General features: G+C 35.9%; 1 protein-coding gene across 3 annotated transcripts in view; it reads left to right on the top strand.

Moving 5' to 3' along the window:
* LOC142436063 (thyrotropin-releasing hormone-degrading ectoenzyme-like) overlaps nucleotides 1-21,603 on the top strand; it is a 342,102-nt gene that overhangs the window by 26,629 nt on the left and 293,870 nt on the right. For all 3 annotated transcript variants that reach the window (XM_075539994.1, XM_075539992.1, XM_075539993.1), the window contains exon 3: nucleotides 2,956-3,093. In XM_075539994.1, coding sequence (XP_075396109.1) covers nucleotides 2,956-3,093 — 138 coding nt within the window. The remainder of the gene's footprint in view (nucleotides 1-2,955; nucleotides 3,094-21,603) is intronic.

The raw sequence follows: 21,603 nt of genomic DNA, 5'->3' as shown, positions 1-21,603 counted from the left end.
AATAGGAATCATTGCACCTATTAACATTAAGTCCCCTTTAAACATAACTCAGGTTCTTCAATTTGGCTTGTTTTGCTGATTCTGTGACCATGGTAGACTGGCCACCCCTTTGACATTAAACTATGAAATAAAATTAGCTTTTGACTAAACACCACAGATAGATTTTTTTCCCTACAAAACACAGACATCCATCCATCTTTTCTTGTACTAAAAAGTTACTTTCAGTGTGTCAGTGTGGGCTCCGGATGCCATGCCGGGTCATAGTATAGAAGCTCATTAAGTTTGACTTTGTTTTTAGTTCCCAACCCCTGGTAAACAACAGACAATGAATCAATACTTAGTGATTCCTTTGTTCTTGTTGTTGTTCTTCCTGTTGCTGCTGAGGAGGGTCACTGAAAATTAGGATGCTGTATATAATTTTAAATTTTGTAGTGACATAGGCATAAGTCTTTGTAGAATATTAGTATGTTTTCCCCTTGAGACTCTGAGGTTTTCTGAAATTGGACTTGCCTCTGGCTAGGATCTTTCTCGCTTTCTCCTCAGTTGAGGGTACTCCTTCTTCAGGATTCTGTGAGGGTTTTCCTGCCAGGATTTTTCCCTTGCTTTTCATCTCTTTATGCACATAAGCCTTTTTTCTCAATTACACAGTATCCTTTTTTCCAACCATGTAGATGAATTGTTTTGCTAATAACCTGACTGTACTATATTTACACATGGCTTATGGACATTCTACTTACCGAAAAGAAAATGTTTGTTTTTTTATTGGTGTAAAAATATTCACTGTACATATATAACATAACAAAATTGATATATGACAAAATTTCCTACAATTTGATTGTTTTTATTTTTAAGATTACCATTTTTAATATCATTTAAATATTACAAATTTTTAAAAGGGGGTTACTACTTTTAATATTGATAATAATTTTTAATATTGATAAATGTGTGTATTATGTATTGCTAAATATTAGGAACTTGAATTCAAATAAAGCATCATTTTACACTCGGTTTATATACTATAGTTTTAGATTATTTGTGTGAGGAATAGGTATTACAGGAGGTGACCACTATTTGAAGATGTATGTTTTTATCTTCAGAATGGAGATAGCTCACCTTCAGCTAGTACTTCTTAAAAATGTTCACTAGTCAAGTTGAAGTAAAATGATATATTTTATAATTTCCTCCATCAATTCTAAATCAAGTAACTTTTAATGCACATTTTGAAATTACATGAATGACAGGTATGAACATTTGCTTAGAAGTAAATCAATTGTAAAATTGTTTTGAATTGGTGCATGATTTTCCATTATTATATCAATCCAGGTCATTTGTCTAAAGCCTGAGTATGTCTTTTTTAGTAGACTCAAGATGAGATATGTATGTATTATTTTATTTATTATTAACCATTTAAACTATCATATCTATTTGCATTTTATTTAATTTGCCTTGAAGTAGGACGTTTATTTGAGAAGAAATATAGCCTATTTATGCCATATTCTCATATAATTCAGTCAAGTGTAAACTTCTTATATATGGCCTCCCGGGATCTGGAGCACTCCTCTGTAATTGAGAATGTGGTTTGGTTCAATTGTTTCAGCATTGCTCTCTTTGAGAGAATACAGCTGATTTCTGTAGAACTCTTAATGTAAAAGAGGAATAAATAAGCCCAATATATAGCCACTGAACTGTACAAAGTAAACAATGATGAACAAAATATTTTTTAAAGCATGAGAAAAAGGAATGTACACTTACATGTGCTAGTTAACTATTCTTTTCATGGTATATTTATTCTCCATTTCTATTTTATTTAACTCCAGGACTAGTCTTCTCTCAGCTTGAAATTACAACTTGCTCAGAAATAACATACTGTTTATCTGCTGGCTCAAACCTGGGACGCTCCAGGACTGAGCTCAGAATGATTTGAGCAATTTAACTCTGCAGCCTTTAATCTCCATAATGATACTCTTTAGCTCCTAACTGTCTGGGGGCTAGTTAGCCCTTGTTATCCCTTGCACCTTCTTTTTGATTTCACTCCTCCCCCCTTGGAGGCAGGAGGCCAGGAGGACTAAGAGCTGCCAGCATCCTTGGTGTGCTGGCGACAAAACCCAAGCCACTTCCTTAAAGGAGGATATATTAAAATCCAAAACAACAGAAAAGTACTTTTTACTTTGTTTTATTTCTACCATAATAAATTTACTTTTAATAGAGTAGAGACTGATATCTCAATGATACACAGAAGAGAAGTCTTGTAATTTTGACTTTTTATAATTTCATGGTAAATTATTATTCTTATGCATTGTTATCTGCTTTGTGTTTGTTATTTGGAATTCTCATATGCATCACATATGTTATATCTTTCATTACTTGTGTTCTCTTCACATTCTTAAGGGGGGAGAGAGAGAGAGAGAGAGAATGTGTGTGTGTGTGTGTGTGTGTGTGTGTGCGCGCTCACTCACAGGGGGCATGGAAAGGGGAGGGAGGATGACCTGTTCACATGGTATTAGAGATTAGTGATACTAAATAGTGAGACAGTACTGTAAGCCTGAAATCTAGTTAGTATTCTTATACTGAATGCACTTACAAAGGCACTGTGAAACCTGGATTGTCGTCTTTATGTTGTAGCACACCCCACGAAGCCTGTATCCTAGCCACTTTCATTATGTGTCCACTGTCCAAATTTTGCTTTCCCCACTGTTAAACAGAGTCAATTTTTTTTAAAAAAAATCTCTTTAGAGCCCAGAGTAGTTCATTGATTTTGTTTCATGCCGTGCTCAAAGCAGCCGCCTACATTTTCAAGTAACTTAGGAGGCATTTTATTTACTGGGTTTCACTTGAGTCTCACCATCTAAGACTAATGAGCTTCATCAATTAAGTGACACATATTCTGTAGCAGTTGTCACACACATTCTGTCATAACCCTGAATCACCTATGATATTGACTCATCTGTATTGCAGGAAAAGCAGAGGTTCCTGACAGATGTTCTGCATGAAGTGATGCTGCTTGATGGCTTGGCCAGTTCCCATCCGGTCTCACAGGAAGTGCTACAGGCAACTGATATTGACAGGGTGTTTGACTGGATCGCATACAAAAAGGTGGGAATAAATAAGACCCAAATGCCGCTTGGCTGTTTCACAATGCAGGGAAGTCAAATTGCTTCATGCTGCGTGGATTCTATGTATTGCCTCCTCCTAGCAGATAGAAATGGACTGTGAGCTGGAAAATATGAAGTTAGTAGGCTCATGCCACTTTAAGAGTTAGGGCTTTGTTTTATAAAGTAGAAGACCAGATATGATTATTTGCCAAACCATGCATAGAAATATTGGAAGTACTAATGAATAAATGTTTGGAGACACAATATGAGATTGCTGTACAAACGGTGTTATATAAACGTCAGATATTATTAACAATAAGAAAACAGACTAGTATAGTGACAATTATTTTTCAGTGGTAGCTCTTAAATATTTGTTTATTTTGGTTGGCTAATGTAGAAGGATATAGGCAATGACCTGCTATGTATATTTTATAAACAATATGGGAACATTTTGGGAATTAAGCCTTTTATTGGAAATAAGAGTAATAAACAAAAACTAGAGATGAGACTTAAGATGATATAGTGTGGGGGTGATAGTTGAATGGTAGTTGTTCAATGGTTAAGTGCTCAGCCAGTAACCAAAAAGCCACTGGATGGATCTCACCAGCCCACTCCGAGGGAGACGGGCGTGGCTCCTTAAAGATACACAGCCTGAGGAAGAGAAGGGCAGTTCCCCTCTGTCCAAGGAGTCGGGATTGGTTCAATGGTAGTGGATAGATTTCTTTGTTTGGGACAATAATTAGACTTAGAGCTAGGATCTCTTGCATGAACTTTTTTTCTGTAGTTAGCTGGGCCAGGATAATGATGTTTCTTTGTACCTCTCTCCCCCGGTTCTGTTTTTAACACTAGCATGTGTCTCATTATTTCTTACTTATATGGCAATGAATTTTGTTTTACTGGAGCTGAAATAATTGTTAAAGTAGGTTTAATGTCTCCAGTCATCAATTTTAGGATGTTATGAATTGTACCCATTAGGATTGGTTTGTACTTTATAGATTGAATATTGTTTCTGTTTTATTAAAATTACGAATACGGTTTTCTAGAAAATATATCCCTTTTTAATAAAAATGCTTTTACTTTTGCATTCTAGTAGTGACTGTCTCATTGCCAATGAGTTTATGTTGACGTATAATATATAAAAATATGAACTGTTTTAATAGAAACCCCCATGTACAATTACCCATCAGTGCAATGATTAAAAAGTGTGTTTTGGTGTTTTATTAAAATAGGCGACATTAAGTTCTGTGTCATTAGAAGTCTTTGCGTGAAGACCTATCTGTGCACAACAGAACAGAGCACCAAAGTCGTTATGTTTGAGTCCACTGTTGCAGCCATTTTGTCAGTCCATCCTGTTAAGTGTCTTATTCATTTACAATGACCGTGTCTTTTACCTCCCATGATGTCTTCTTCTGAAGACTGGACGCTCCTGACTCAGTCTCACCAGGCGAGCTTCGAAGAAGCATTTTGGCTGTATCTTCTAAAAGACTTTTGCTTGTGATGGCATCATTCTTTCAGTATCCTTTTCCAACCCTCTAATTGTAAACGCATAAATCCTCTCTGATCTTCCTTTATTATGAACTAACTGAAGACACCATGGCATGGGTCTGCACGTCTGATTCCTCAAAGTGACGCATTTGCTCTTTCACTCTTTAAAGAAACTTATACAATAGATGTGCCCACTGCAGTATGTGACTGTCATTTGATTTCTTGGCTGCTGCCTTTATGAGCATTGAGTGTAGATCCAATTATATCTCTGATCAATGAAATCTTTCTACCGTTTATCCTGATTGGCTTAGTTGTGAGGATTCATGTTTTTTTAAATTGAGTTGTGGCTCATATTGAAGGCAGTAGTAGGTCTTCAACAGTAAGTGCTTCAAGCCCTCTTTTCTTTCAGCAAGCATATTTCTTAACTTGTATGTTGCCAGTTGTTAATGAGGCTTTTACAGAATCTGATGCCACATTATTTTCCATCTCATCCAGGCTGAGGATTATTTGTTTCACATACATGTTGAACGAGTATGGTGAGAAGGTCCAGCCCTGATGCTTACCTTTCCTGATTGCCTGCATACTGTTCCCTTGTGCTGTTTGAATGAGTTAAGTGTTCCTGAATTCCCATTATTTGCAGTGTAATACATAGTTTGTAATGGCCCACACTGTTCAACATCTTTTCATAGTTGTGATACACAAGTAAACATCTTTCTGGTATTCTTTGCTTTCAGCCAAGACTAATTAGACATCAGTAAAGATGTCCCACGTGCAGCTCCCTGACGATGTTGAATTATCTTCAGCAAAATTTTACTTGCCAGTAAGAATGGGCTCAAACACGGATATCTTTCAGTTGGTTGGGTAGGTTATGCCAGTTTCTTGAGGTACACTAGTGAGGGCTTCTACTGCTACATGAGAGTTTTAAAGTGTTTACTTTGATATTTTTCCAATTTCTGAAAACTTGTTTTTAACTTCCACCTTCAGTGAAACTTAGGCTTCTTTCAGTATCACCTGTTCTTGATACAATGCTACCTACTGAGTGATTAAATGCAGACCAATCTTTGTGATATGGGTGCTTTGTGTATTCCTTCCATCTTCTTTTGATGTATATATAATTTAATATTTTGTCTGTAGAATCCTTCAATTTTAACTGGAGGCTTACTGTTTTTCTTCAGTTCGTTCAGCTTGACATCTGCTCATCCTCTTCTGCCCTTGGGGCTTTCCAACTGTAGGACTTTCCACATGTTGTTAAACTGTTTTCCGCTGTCTTCTCAAGCTGCCGTGTTTGGTTAAGATCTTTTATTATCTCTTCTTTTGAAATGCACTTGTTTGTCATGAAAGATGTCAGGTCCATTTCAATTTTACTTTTCTTAAGCCACTCACACCAATATGGAGAAATTTTTCTGGTGCTGTTTTGCTTTTAGAAGAAACATAATACCTGGATGCTTCCTCCCCCCAACTACCATAATCCGAATTCTACCTTGCAGGGCTGGATAGGACAGAGGCTGTGCACTGGTACATATGAGGGTTGGAGATACAGGGAATCCAGGGTGGATGATACCTCCAGGACCAAGGGCGTGAGGGACGATGCTGGGAGAGTGGAGGGTGAGTGGGTTGGAAAGGGGGAACTGATTACAAGGAGCCACATGTGACCTCTTCCCTGGGAGAGGGACAGCAGAGAAGGGGGGAAGGGAGACCCCGAATAGGGCAAGATATGACAAAATAACGAGGTATAAACTACCAAGGGCATATGAGAGGGGGGAAAAGGGAGGGAGGGGGGGAAAAAAAAGAGGACCTGATGCAAGGGGCTTAAGTGAAGAGCAAATGCCTTGAGAATGATTGGGACAGGGAATGTATGGGTGTGCTTTATACAATTGATGTATGTATATGTATGGATTGTGGTAAGAGTTGTTGGAGTCCCTAATAAAATGTAAAAGAAGAAAAGAGGAGAAAAAAATGATTAGGGCAAAGACTGTACAGATGTGCTTTATACAATTGATGTATGTATATGTATGAACTGTGAAAAGAATTGTATCAGCCCCAATAAATTGTTAAAAAAATAAATAAAGAAAGAAAGAAAAAAAATTTATCATTTTGAACAAAAAAAAAAGAAGAAACATAATATATAAAAATTTCTCACACTTATTTTTTCATTTCTACCAGTTACTTTAGCTACTGTATGCTCAAAAGCAAGCTTCTGAGTCTTTTATGACATTGATTTTGCTATTCTCTATTTTCCTGTCTTTTTAATAGTCCTTTGATGTTATCCTATATTCATCTTTTCTTTGGTTCTTCGTGTTCAAGGCAGAACATCTAGAGATGATCTTTAAATTCAAGTACAATATACCAAAAAATTGAATTCTGATGCTAATGAACCTGTATTTAGTTTTCTCAGCTTCATCCTGAAATTGCCTATGAGGTTTTTGGTTTGTTTCACAGTCAGCCCCTGGTCTTGGTTTGACTGATGCTATTGCATTATTTCATTGTCATTTCACGCAGATGAGGTCATTTTCATTCTTCCATATTCTTCATGGTGAAGTCTATATGGACTGAGGCTTTTTATATTTTGAACAAGGATATTTGCAATAATGAAGTTATTGCTTTTAAACATATTTTATTATATGATTTCTAGCATTCTTTATCACTAAGGCCATATTTTCCAATTATTGATTTTTCCTTTTCATTTCCAACTTTGGAGTTTTAATCATGAATCACTATCAGTGCATCTTTATTTTATATTTGTTGAAGTTCAAGCTGAAGAGTTATGTGGTTGGTGTATGAATTTGAATAATAATTTTGCTGGCTTCATTGTCCTTGGTAGATATCATCCTATCACAGACAGCGTTATACTTCAAGATAGATCTTGAAATACTCCTTTTGATATTATCTACTAATCAATTCTCTTGAATTTGTCATACTAGAAATAATAATCCCTATGACTATCTGACAAAAAAATATTGGTCAATATTAGCCTGTTTTGGCTGTTACATATCTAGGATATTGGACTTTATGTGTTTCATTTCTTTTGTTTACAACTTCTAATTTTTCAGAGTTTAACTTCACATATGCCATGTTCTTTTGAAGCTGTTCCTTCTCATTGTGAGTTGAGCCCCACCAGTAAATGAAGGTGCAGAAAGATGTTCTCCATCCGTGTCATTAGGTTTACTCTAACTTGAGGAGGAAACTCATTAAGATTTAAAACATAATTTTTTTAATAGAAAAAAATCCAACCTCCTTGCTTTTGGGTTGATTTTCAATTCAATTGAGCTTCCTCATAGGGTCTTCCAGGCTGTGATGCTTATGGCAGCTGACTGACACATCTTTTGTCTGAGGAACAGCTTGGGGTTTTAAACCTCCAACATTTTGATCAGCAAGCAAGCACTTTAAACAACAATATGCGGGTTGGTAGTCAACGTCTATATAGAAGTCATCTTACGGTTCCATGTTGAGCTGGGATCTGCATGGTTTGCAGTTTGGAACCACCAGGAGCTCTAGGAGGTCAAGATGGCACTCGACCCCCCTAAGCAGTTCCCATCTTGGAAACCCACAGGGGTCGCTGTGAGTCATCATCACCTCCATAACAGTGAGTTTTTGTTTTGTAATATTATGTACACATCAAAGGAGCTTAACAATAGTGTAATTCTCTTTCTTTCTTCTTGTCAGTTTTGTTATTTTTCATATATTTCCTTTATACAGATATATTTAAAAGCTAATAATATATTGTTATTATTCAATTATTTAAAATATATTTTAATAATAGGAAATATCCTATATGTCTATCTATATAGTTTCTATTTGTTATATTCTTCATGAATTTGTTTTTTATTTCTTCTGTATAGCTTCACAGCCTTGTAACTTTATGGAGTAGCTGTATTCTATCCTTTAGGGCCACTCTGAGTTAAAATTGATTTGATGGCAGTGGGTTTTTTGTTAAAGGATTTCTTTAACATTTCTTGTAGTGAGAATCTGATAATAATAAATTCTTTCAAATGCTATGTGCCTGAAGAAATATTTAATTTTTGTTTTGTTTTTGAAAAATCATGAGGAACCAATGGAGAGTTTAAAAAGGAGGACTAAGAATTACATTTGTATTTCAAGAAAAATATTTATAAAGGTGTTATAGATATTGGAATCAATAAAACAAGTATGGATATCATTAGAGTACCCAGCATTTATTTTATTTTATTGTAATGTATTATGTTGTTACATTCAATTAAATTTTACTTCTGTGCCTCTGCACTCGTCTTCCTTTGTGTCTCAGTTGCTAGTCAATTTTAACTTCTGCCAACGATCAAGCCTCTCATTACATAGATGTTATGCTAGATTATCATCTCTGTAGTTATTTACTTAATAATTAATCTAATTATTCCCACTTCTGTTTCATTGATCTTCCGGAATTGTAACGTCACCCTGATTTAAATATTTTCATAATCTTAGGATAGAAAGAGGAAGAATGAGAACTGTTCTGTGAAAACAGGTTAGTTAGCTCAGTAATCTTTCATAATAGCTTTAAAAAGAGAATAAATGATAAAAGTGCAATGAAAACAGGAAAGCACTGTCCATAAACCGGAAAGACTGGAAAGGATGGATTGAGACAGTCTCTTTGTTCTAAAAGCACAAAGAGAAATAAGAATCAATGACCCAATGACCTGGATGATGAGAGTGAGAAAATGCTCATTAAATTTACATAAGATGCTAAGTTGGAAAGGTTTAGTGTAAGCTTAGAAGTGAGAAACAGATTTCTAAATGACAAGCAAATTTAAAGACGATCCTTTAAATGTGAACGTATTTCATCACTTATATGAAGATTACAACATTTTAGAGACCAGCTACAATGACAAAAAACAGAGCTGAACAATATTCACAAGGAACAAATTTGAAAAAATAGACATTTTAACTTGCAATGTTCTGGTGGTATAACTAAAGTTTTTAAATATTCTTGTACCTATTAGATTAAACATATCTAACTTATATGTCTTCTACACAAATGGACATGAAAAGCCAGCCTGTCCTTTAGAACTGCTGGTTCTATTGATACCAGGCTCCCCATCTTTAGCATTACGTCATCCAGACCCTGGTTAATAATCGGGAAAGTGCACAGATTAATTCTATGCACAGAATGTATTGGTTCTATAGAACAGAAATGAAATTAGAGAGTGCTTTCTCAAGAATGTTGTAACCTAGTGAACAAAAACCCAAAACCAAACAGTGCTGTGAAATCAAGTCTGACTCAGAGCCACAGTACCTTCAACAATAAATTGTTTCTCAAGCCAGTGATTACTTAAATTATATCAGTTTATGGTAATTCCTGGATACTTCACAATACTCTTCAGCCCCCCTTTCTCTCATTCTGTTTGCCAGGACATTCTGTCAGCTCTCCCCTCAAAATAATTCCAGAGTTTGAACCCTTTTCCTCACCAACAATATTGCTATCTTGTTCGAATGACCAACCCCTTGCCTTAGTCGTAAGAAGCTCTGGTGGGGCTCGAGGTCAGCAGCAGTTCGAGCCCATTGCTTGCTCCATGGGAAAAAGACGAGGCTACCTGCTCTCAGAGGTTTTCAGTCTCAGAAACCTGTAAAGAGTCACTGCGAGTCAGGACAGACAGCATGTCAGTGGTCTTTGTTTTCTTTCTTCAGCATTTTCCCAAATAGTCTTTCTGGAACTAATCCTGCTCCTGTACAGTTGAATTTTAACCAGTCAGCTTGATATATTTTTTTACCCTTAAGTCAGATGCCATCTTTAACTGTTAAGGCATTATCTAATGTCAAAACTTTTACAATGACTCCCTACCAAAGTGGGGATAAAAGCCAATCTTTACAGTGAACTCATAAGACCCAACCTCTGATCTCCCCTCATCCAAATCTCCCCAACTTGCCAGTGACCTTAACTTCCCTCTTCCCTCTGTGGTTTTGCCTCTTATGACTCCCTTCTCAGGTCTCCTTTCTCACCACGCCCTGATTTCTGATGACTACATCCAGTTCGATCCCAGGGTCAGGCCTTTGTGACGGGCTGTCTTCTCTACGTAGAGTTCTATTTAAACCATTGTCCTGATTCTGTTAGCTGTACCGCATCTTCTGTGTAAAAGCCACCTTTTCAAAGACGACTTCCATGTAAAAAATGACAGCGAACACGTTCATTCTTCATTTCCCTTATTTTGATTCATACATCAATTTGTCCCTTAGCATTTGTCACTTTATAACATATATATATTTTATTCTATATTATATTTACTATGTCTACTGCTCTACCCCTGCTTACTAACATCCCACACCTCCACTGTAAATGTTCTAGAGAGATATTAGCCCGTACTATTCACTCATGTGTATCCAGTATTCATTAAATGGTATACAGTATATATTTAATAAATACTGATTGACTTTAATTAAAGTGGCTATCAGAAAAAGCAATATAAGCAAAATGCCATGATATTTATGAGAGAAATATTGCATCTTTTTATAAGAATTAGAAAAATGAGTTGGTATTTGAACTAGGATGAAGACGTTAAGGACATAATGTCATGTCAATTCAGGAGGGGAAATGAAGATTGTTTTGCCCAAGTATTTTGTTCTCTAATGGGGTCTCCTGGGTCCTGTCACATTTAAGCTGACCCCTCAGCTTTGACCCCTGGGGACCTCTTTTCGTTCACTTAGCTCTCCTCCTGTTCTTTGAACTCTCCGCCTCGGGCACAATCAACTTCCGAGTTCTGCAACTTCTTCCTATTCTGTTTTTTTAATCACTTTATTGGGGGCTCATACAACTCATCACAATCCATCCATCCATCCATTGTGTCAAGCACATTTGCACATGTGTTGCCATCATCATTCTCAAAACATTTGCTTTCCACTTGAGCCCTTGATATCAGCTCCTCATTCCCCTCGTCCCCCCACCACTTTTCTGTCCCTCATGAACCCCTGATAATTTATAAATTATTATAATTTTGTCATATCTTACATGTCTCCCTTCACCCACTTTTCTGTTGTCCACCCCCCAGAGAGGAAGTTATATGTAGATCCTTATAATTGGTTCCCCCTTTCTACCTCACTTTCCCTTCACCCTCCCAGTATCGCCATTCACACCACTGGTCCTGAAGGGATCATCTTCCTGGATTCCCTGTGTTTCCATTTCCTATCTGTACAAGTGTACATCCTCTGGTTCAGCTAGATTTGTAAGGTGGAATTGGGATCTTGATGAGGGGAGGGGAGCATTTAGGAAGTAGAGGAAAGTTGTGTTTCATTGTTGCTATTCTGAACCCTCATCTAAACAATCCTTCTTCGCCTTTGCTGTCTCTATCCATAGTCTCAACTACATTTATACTATCAAATGTAGTTAATGACTGTTTTGTTCTCTTCATGTTCCCATACATGGCGTATATATGAGGGGGTAGCCCCCCAAAGTGGAATTTTTTCAAAGCTATGTATTTATTAATTATTATTATGTTACAAAACAACCTTATGATCTTTAAAGTACTCTCCATTAAACTTAATACATTTGTCAAATCTGTGATTCCATTATTGGAAACATTTTCCAAACTCATCTGTTTGGATGGCTGACTGCACCTCCCTCATGTTTTTCTTCACCTCTTCTGTGCCTTGAAGTTGCTGCCCTTTCATGTCCTTCTTCATTCATAGAAACAAAAAGAAGTCACATGGAGGTAGGTCAGGTGAGTAAGGTGCGAGCGACAAGAGAGGCATGCTGTTTTTTGCCAAAAACGGGTGCACTGAGATAGCTGCCTGAGCAGGTGCGTTGTTGTGGTGGAAATCCCAGTCCCTCGTCTGCCACAAATCAGGTCTTCTTTGTCATACACTGTTACATGATCTTGTCAGACCCTCTCAGTAGAAAGCTTGATTGACCTGGTGGGTAAACTCCAAATGCACTATGCCCCTCACCTAAAAAACAAACAAATGAGCATCATCTTGATCTTTTAGTTTCATTTGATAAGTGTTTTTTTGTTTGTTTTGGGGGTACAATTAAAGATGGCATCTTCATTGGCTTGATTGATGTTTGCTTTCAGGCTCCTAAGAATCGCACCATGTCTCCTCACTAGTAATTACCTTAGAAAAAAAGAAAAGTCTGGTCGTTTCCTACCTGTTCTTTTAAAGCCATGACATGCTTCTACTGGCTGCTCCTTTTCCTGGCCAATGATTACCCGAGGCACCAATTTCCTAGCAACCTTTCCCATTCCCAAATCTTCAGTTAAAATTCACTGAACTGAGTTGCAATATAATCCAGCTAGTCCTCCATCTCATCCGTGGTCTCTTGCTGGTCCTCAAGCACAAGTGCATGAATTTTGTCAACATTTTCTTCTGTGCAGGAAGCTGATGGACTTTCCATAACAAGGGTTGTCATCAGTTGACATTGTACCTTTTCAGAAATGAGAAACACACCCATGCACCTGTTTTTTCCATACCACTGTCCTAAGCTGTGTTCAACATCTGCCAGGTTCTGCAGCGTTTTTCCCAAGCAGGAAACAAAATTTCTGACCTTCACACTGTTCTCTTAAATTGGCCATCACAAAAAAATGAGCTTTAAGCAAAACCGCCTTTATGAAGATATTCACTGTGGCCAGACAGAGCCCCATGTAACACCAGAGGTGCACTAATTTACAGCAAGTTGCTCTCTGTAGGGGGTAAATGCACACTACAAATGCTCTGCCTCAGGAGCTTTTTCCCTTTATTGGGCGGAGGAGTGCCCCTGATGTTGGTTAACATAGTCTCTGTGATCACTCTCAGAAACAAAGTTGGAGAACAGACTTTTGGTCAGATTTATGAAGGTATTAATATTAATATACATAATAGTAGCAATTTTTGTTAGCACCTTTTGTTTTAAAGAATTTACACTATTATCTTTACCACTCCTGTAAAATAGATATTATTATATTCAATTTATCAATCAGGAGAGATGCAAATAACTTAATGATTTAAATAATTAATGATTTAAAGCTGTGCTCATGCTTCTAGGCAGCAGAGATATCTATCCATATATTCTTTTACTTCTCTAGTATATCATTCTTTAAATAGAAATATGATTTGAGATGTAATCTTTTGCTATAGATGTAAGTAAAGCATATGTGCTTTTTATTAATATTCTGTATGAATAAGTAAATACAGTGTATTAATGTATAGTTTACATTAAATGAAGGCTTAAGAAATGGAGGTTATGTGATCTGGGAGGTCACTATCAATATTCAGAGAGTACATTGGAACTGACTCAATGATAATGGTTTGATTTTTTTATTTTCAATCATCTCAGTTCAAAAATGTGAATAATATTAAGAGACTGAAAAAATTAGGTGAAGACGAGAGGGGCAGAAAGAGGATCCGAGGTGGCGGGGGGAAGCGAGAGCAGTTACATATATTCCCTCTGCAGGCTAGAATTCTAAGAGTTAGTAATTGGCTTCAATGCATGAATGGTCACCATAGGAAAACCAGTCACCACAGTTCTGTCAACATCAGGGTCAGAATAAGATAAATGGCCCGAAATTCCAGTAGCAAATTTCAGATGATGTAAGAAAGAACTTTTTGGTATAAAAAGCAATTCAGTATTTGCATGTGAAATACTAAAGATAATAAGAATTGATTTTTAAATGTATTTGAAAATTAAATTACCAAAATAGATTAGAAGACCATTGGAAAAATATTTCTCAATGTTGGTTTCATAGTACATGGTAGTTGACACATGTAATGCACAGCCTTTAATTTATTAAAATTAGTTTTACTTGAATACATTTCTGCTTGCATCATCCCTTCTCTACTTTGGTTATAAATTTACATTTAATGGTAGGAGAAGCTAATTACTTGCTTCTAAGGTAAAAGAAATTAATATTGAAGTAATTTCTGTCTATCTGGCTTGTCTGCTGGTATCTCTAAAAAATCTTGAAAAGAATTTTCCAGATGAAATATACTTTTCACTCTTATTCTTTATTACTTGAGTGTCTTGGCTTAGCTTTTGGCCTTGAACGACCGTTAGAATAGGCCAGAGGTGATTTTAAGACATAGTGTAAAGGAAAAGCTTCTTTGTTCTTGTAAAGAAAATGTACATAGTGAAAGGACATGATTTTATTGGCATTTCTATGATAAATGCCTTTACCACTTACTGGTAAATTATTAATTTGTGCTTTTTGCTGAACGAAGTAAGTTTTCTCTTGTCCATATTTAGTTCATCACTGTTTGAATGCTTTTTTTTTCTATTTTCTTGGGCAAAATTTAATACCAAGAACAGCTTCTTTTTTCTTCTTTTTATACTTGGTTGAGCTTGTAGTTCTCCTACCTAGATGTTCTGGACTTATTTAGCATTTATTTGATAAAACTGTCTTTTATTAAGTGAAAATAGGTAAAAGGCTCCTTACTTGTATTCATTTCATTACTAGATTAATACAGGCAGAGATTATAATGCTTTCTCTGCTCCTCTTGGGTCAAATTATTTTGTTGTTACCTAGTGTTTTAGCTATATTAATTTTAAAATTCCTTTGTTGCATCATGTTCAATCATTTTTATTTCACTAAAATGTTTAAATAAGTGCAATACTTGTTTTGAAATTATTTACCTAGTCTTTCGTATGATCCTTTCTGGTAGTTGGAATTGTGATAACATGACACACACACGCACACACCGCTATCCTAGTTTTATCTTATATAAATTGACTGTAGTAAAATTCTACTTTGCAGTGTTCTCAACTATTTCTTTGGCTACTCTTGTTATTCTTAGTATTTGCATATGTAATGAAAAGCCTAATTCTAATGACTTTTGCACTTATTTATGTATTCAATAGCTTTAATTAAGAATAAAATTTGCCTTGTAAATTAGTACACATGGCGATGTACAAAGATTATGCTATTCCCACAACTTACTATCCTGCTATCTATGGGACTTACTATCATCTATGGGACTCTAATTCACTTAGGCTAGGAGGTACCTTCACTGCATTTCCAGTGGAGCTTCAAGGTCAATCCAATCCTGAATCTGTCTGAATCTCAGATTGTTTTATAAATGATATACAGAGAAGAAATGGATATTGAAGACAAACAGTGAAAAGAAGTGGAAATAAACCAATGCATATTCCCACAGCACATACTTAGTAAAGGGTGTTTCGAGAATGGAGAGATTCTATAATATTTAGAAAAAGGACAAATAACAAAGTTAGAAATGAATTGAGGCTTAAAAGACAAACGAGCAAGTCAACTGGAATTAAACGTTGACATATTTCTACAAACAAGAAGTATAGAAAAAGCAAATGAACAGTGATATAACATCTTTTATAAAAATTAGTTTTGGGAGAAAACGCTAAATAAGTATATTCACAATATACATAATCTGATAGTAGTGGAAAATATGAGACATTTAACTTAAGCAAATTATCCTGTAGAATAATAATGTGTTGTTTTAGCATCTTATAGGCTTTTTAGTCATCATAAACATTAGTCCATTTAAAATCAGCCTGATATACCAATGTATACTATAAAAATTTTGAAAGCTATATCTGATTACCAGATACATATAGAATTCAAAAGTTTCATCATCAGGCCCACTTTAATTATCTCTTTTTATGTAGATCCAAAGCTATGCAGTACTTATCAGGTATCAAACAGTTCACCTATGTTAATTGAACAAATTAAAATCTCAGTCAGAATTTCTGCTTCAATTAGGTCTAATACTGAGGTATCACACAAGAAAGACACAATTCTGTTCCGAGCTAACAAACAAGCAGCCATTATTGGCTCAGGTTACATTTTTGAAAGCAAATACACTATTTCTTTTGAAATAATGAAAAAAAAATGGCCACAGTTTTACAGGTTTTGCCAGGATTTATTTTAGGAAGGCTGTTGGCTATTTGATAACCTACTGAGAACATTATCTGGAGACTACCTCTTCACTTCATCAGTCATTCTATTGCATATTGCCTGGTAACACTGATAGCAAGTTGCTGCTTTTTCTGTTTCTTAAAAATAGAATGTCTTTCTGGTTTCTTTAGTGAGTTTTTTTTATATAAGTATTAGAACACTTGGCCCTGGTTTCATACAGCATAATCTTAACTTTTAAAAAAGAGAGAGAGAGGTTAAAAGAAATACTGAAGTGAGCTTTTGTCTTGAGGACATTTTTTCCAACGAAGAGAATTTGCACATATATTTTCAAGGTTTCATGTAGTGACAGAAAGGGAGCAAAGCCAATGGTGAGAAATTTAATGAGATAGTTTACAGAAAGAAAAATGAAAAAGTGCCCCTTTAGCGCAAAGGGACTACAAAGAATTTTTCTGTTCTAAATCTAGGTGGTGAGTGAAGAAGAAAAGAACCTTTCCCCTAAAATTTGGAATTGCATTACAAACCTTAAGTCTTTATTTTAAAATGCTTGGTTCACTAATCAAAATGCTCCAAGATTCCAGGCTTAATGTAAACAAAATACATTCTAGATCAACCCAAATGTATATACTTCATTACAAATTATTTCTACAGATTATAAAGAGTACTTTATAGTAAAAAAATCACCATTTACACAAAGAAATATGGTTCCATGTGTGGGTATATGCTAATAGAGGAAGTAGACATAAAAACAGTCATGTATACAATTAAGATAATGAATATGTCAAGTATGAGGTATAAATATTATATTAATAAATTGAGGAAATAAGATATTTGAACATATGACCAAAATGCAAGCAGTTTTGGAGAACAACTGAGGGGGAAATGAAAATGGAATTATGTTTTGAAACAGTAAATAAGTTTAATGTAGATTAGAGGAAACTGAAGAGAGACTTGTGAACTGAATCACAGGAGTATGGAAAATCCAGAGTAAAACATAAAGGGAAAGAGAGAAGAGATATCAAAGAGAGACAATGGGGGATAAAGAGAAAGTCTAAGGTATGGACCTTCCATTGGCCCAAAGCTTTGTTTCATTTACATTATGTTTCTACTCTTTGTTTTTTTTATTTGAATTATTGCTTTTTAACATCAAGACCTATAGTTTTTGCCTTAAAGACTGATCTCATTCTTAGAAACAGAACTTTGCTTAATCTATGTTTTTCTTACAGTGATGAATTCTACACATGAGAACCACTTAAAATAATTATCTTTATTGCTCTTTAATGGCATCTTTAGCAAGACAAAGGTACTGTGTTTGTTTTAAAAAATAAACACTACATATGTTTTTACATTGTTGCTGGTACATTGAGTCAGTTCTAACAACAGAATGAAACACCGCTCGGTCCTGTGCTATACTTGCAGTCACTGTCATGGCGAGCTCAGCATTGAAGCCACCATGGAAATCCATCTACTCCAGGGTCTTTCTTGCTGTTTTGTAAGTACTTACGTCACTTATTTGAGCTTTCAACGAGCTGAACCATGGGTTAGTACATTGTCTGCCTGGGGTCATACTGTCCATCAATAGCAGAGCAAAGATTTCAACCTGCTTTACCTGACTCCAAATTCTGCCTTCTCATATATATTGACCTTTTAGCAGAGCATTTGTTTGATCTCTGTTTTGGAGAGGCCTTTAGGTATAATTTCCTGCCTGTCCAAGGGAATTGCTCTCCTACATATATGGCTTCTAAAATCGCTTTTGATCAGAGGTTTTCTTTCTCCCACTCTTACATAATTTGCCCTAGTTAACTTTTCCTGGTGTGTACTCCCATTTTTGTTTAGACAAGGAGTCTAAGGGATGCAGACAACGGCTGTCTTGAAGTTGGAAGTCTCCGAATAGCTATCTGGAAGAGAGAGGATGGAACAGTGTAGGCTAGAGGATGCTATAGGCATGGTTAGGCTTTCTTAAAGGGCAGAGCAGACCCCAAACCAATAGACTGGTTTATCTCAGTAGCCTGATTGTAATACTTTTCTAATGAGAAGCAATTAATTTAGCAATATAAAAAGATCCAATTTACGGTAGAGAATTTTTGGTGTACATGCCCTTGGTAAGCACTTAAAGCTAGCGTGAAAAAAAAGATCCTCCAGTTGAATGTTTGGGCTTTGTCATATAGTCCCCAAGTTGATTTTCAGCTCCATCCTGATGAAGTGGAAACCTTTTGTTGCCACACCATTTTCCTTCCTGAAAGATATCAGCCATATCAGTAACTTCATGACTCAGTTGCTTCCTGCTCTTCCTGAAGCAATTAAAACAATTAAAACAATTTCAGTGTTAATTAAAATGTCCAAGAAATTTTTTTTCAAATTTGAAATAAAGCATGGATGTAAGACTGGGGGAAAGTTACCATGTTCACAGATGCCTGAAATGGCAACGCTTGTCATTATTATAACAACCTGTAAACAATGTGTGCCAGTTGATTTTGTGTAATTTTCCTATATTCATTAAGTTATTTAATACTCATGACAACTAAATACTTTAGACACGGTTTCCATCCACATTGTATAGATGAAAAACTAAGACAATAATTTAAATAACATAACAAAATTAACAACTTCCGAACTCAGGATTAAAACACTGGCAGTTGTAGCTGTACCTTTTAATAGATATGTGTGTGTGTGTGTGTGTGTGTGTATGTGTGTGTGTGTGAAATGTTTTCAATTGTGAATTAGGTCAGGGAATTATATTTCATACCTTCAACCAGGGAATTATAATTCATACCATCAACTGCATTCAACAGTTCAAACTACTCCTTAGCACAGCCCCCCAATTTCTCTTTCCTTCTTATGGACTCCCATCCTCCCTTTCACAGAATCCATTACCTGTCATTATTGAAATTCCAAGCTTTCTCTTCCCACCCTCTCTCCCTAGGGAACCTCCAAGGTCTGATCCCTTTGATATACAAATCTTGCCCTTGACTTTTATCTTTATAGAAGTGGTCTGCTATGTTATTTGTCCTTATTTGATTGATGAACTTTGCTCAGCATAATGTTCTCCAGGTCCATCTGTCTTACGTTTCATGTTTTCATCATGGTTTTTAGTGATGAATAGTATTCCACTGCACAAATGTTTCTTTATCTGTTTCCTCTCATGGGAATTTGAGTAGTTTCCAACTTCTTGTTATTTTGAACAGTATTGAGATAACCACGAAAGTGCATATGTTTGTTTATATTATGGCTCTTATCTCCCCAGCAGACACTTTGCTGTATTAGATGGAATTTATATTCCCAGTTCTTTGAGGTGGTGCCGTTTGCTTTCCACGGTGGTTATGAATAGACCGGCCGGCAGCGTGTGAGATTGCAGTCTCACTGCACCTTCTGCAGCATTTGCTGTTTTCTGTTTCGTTTTTAATTGCACTGTGTTGTCAATCTTTATTTTGACTTGCTTCTCTTGGATCGGTAATTATTGTTAACATTTGTCTCATGTTTTGTAGCCATTTGGATATCATTTTTGGTTAACTGTTTATTCATATCCTTAGCCTACTGTTAGCAGTTTCACTGATGTGTAAGTTATATATTATTCAATTCAAAGTTCAGTCATATTAAAAACAGCTGTGACATCATTGCCACAGTCCATTTTGAAACCTTTCCTTCTTCCTTGTGCTCATTGTTGTTAGCTCCTTGTTTCCCCTCCAAGTTTCCCAGCGTGTCCTTACGAAACTCCTGAGGCAGTTTGTGTCTGTATAGATTGGCTTACCCTGGATTTAATTTACAGAAAACAACAAAAAAAGTAAACAAAAATAACAACAAAATAAACCAGAGAAAAACTTCAATTAGAAAATATTAAAATTTGGAACAACTTTAAATGGGTCTACAAAGAGATGACATGATAGCCATATCCGTCATAAGCTACAATGTACTCTGTCTTGAAGAGCAAGACTATTTCTCTCCCTAGTATGTGGTCAGAGAGGATTCTCCAGAGGTTTAATCCACATGCAAATGCATTTTAGGCTTTCACTGTCATCCGTAACCTCAGCAAAGTATGTAGATGCTCAAAGTGTACGCTCTCATACTGTTCCACCTCTGGATTTGGATTTGATTATTGACAAGCCTCTCTCAGATGGCTGCTTATTTTAAGATTAAAAGACCCCAGAAACAGTTCTTTTAGATAGCTGTGTACTATCTGAATTCTTCACCACACTTTGTAATGGATTGTCCCCATATTTTCGGTGAACTCTCCCTGAGGACAATAATCAAGTAGAACCATGATAGAAGAAAGAATTGTTCTCATGAGGGAGGGTGGGGAGAGGAGAGAGCTGATACCAAGGCCTCAAGTAGAAATTGTTTTGGAAATATTGATGTAAATATATGTACAAGTGTACTTAATATTAATGAATAATGGATTGTTAAAGATTTGGAAGAGCCCCCCCAATAAAATGATTAATTTAATTTAAAAATAAATACATAATTTTTAAAGAATTAATTATTCTTAGGGTAAGGCTATAATTAAGTGTAAACTCAGAACTCATTCATATATCTGTGGTTTATATATGTCTCTGGTTCACTTTAGAAACATCAGTATCATTTTATTGGAGAGCATTATAAATCATCCCCATGAGACATATGATCAATCTATTGATATTATCATTAATTTATCCAGTGGGATAACATTCAAACCCCTATTGAAAAAAGGAAATTATGCATGTGAAGGTTAGCTTTTTAGACCAAAATACATGAGTTATTCCCTGGACAGATTAAAAACGTCAATGACTGGACATTGTTTACACAAACAGCGAGGATTGGAGATCATGGAAAACTGTAACCCTGATTGACAAAGGCAGAGTCATGCCTGCTAGATTTACACATGCCGTAAAAGAGCAAAGAGAGCATGAACATTATAAACACATGTAGTCTTGAGCCATCATCCATCAGGCACCCTTAAAGTAAGAGATCTGAACCGAAGTCCAATGGCCGTCACATCCCAAACCTGGACACGTAGCAATCATCTGCTTTTTCTCACGCTGAGCCTTTCCAGCCTAAGTCCACGGGAGTGTTTTAGTTCCTTAAATCTGCTACAGATGAGTGCAAGGTAACAGCAAGTTCCTTTAGTGTGTTTTCTAAATCAGATCCTTCTAGACTCTATAGAGTGATCTATGAAGGATGTTGTGCACCTTTATTTACTTATTTTTTGATGTTTTCTTCCTTTTTAAAAATCATTTGTAAGGCAGAATTGGGATCAT

The sequence above is a fragment of the Tenrec ecaudatus genome, unplaced genomic scaffold, assembly GCF_050624435.1.
Source record: "Tenrec ecaudatus isolate mTenEca1 unplaced genomic scaffold, mTenEca1.hap1 Scaffold_131, whole genome shotgun sequence".
NCBI classification, from domain to species: domain Eukaryota; kingdom Metazoa; phylum Chordata; class Mammalia; order Afrosoricida; family Tenrecidae; genus Tenrec; species Tenrec ecaudatus.
This window is presented reverse-complemented; position numbering and strand designations above follow the sequence as displayed.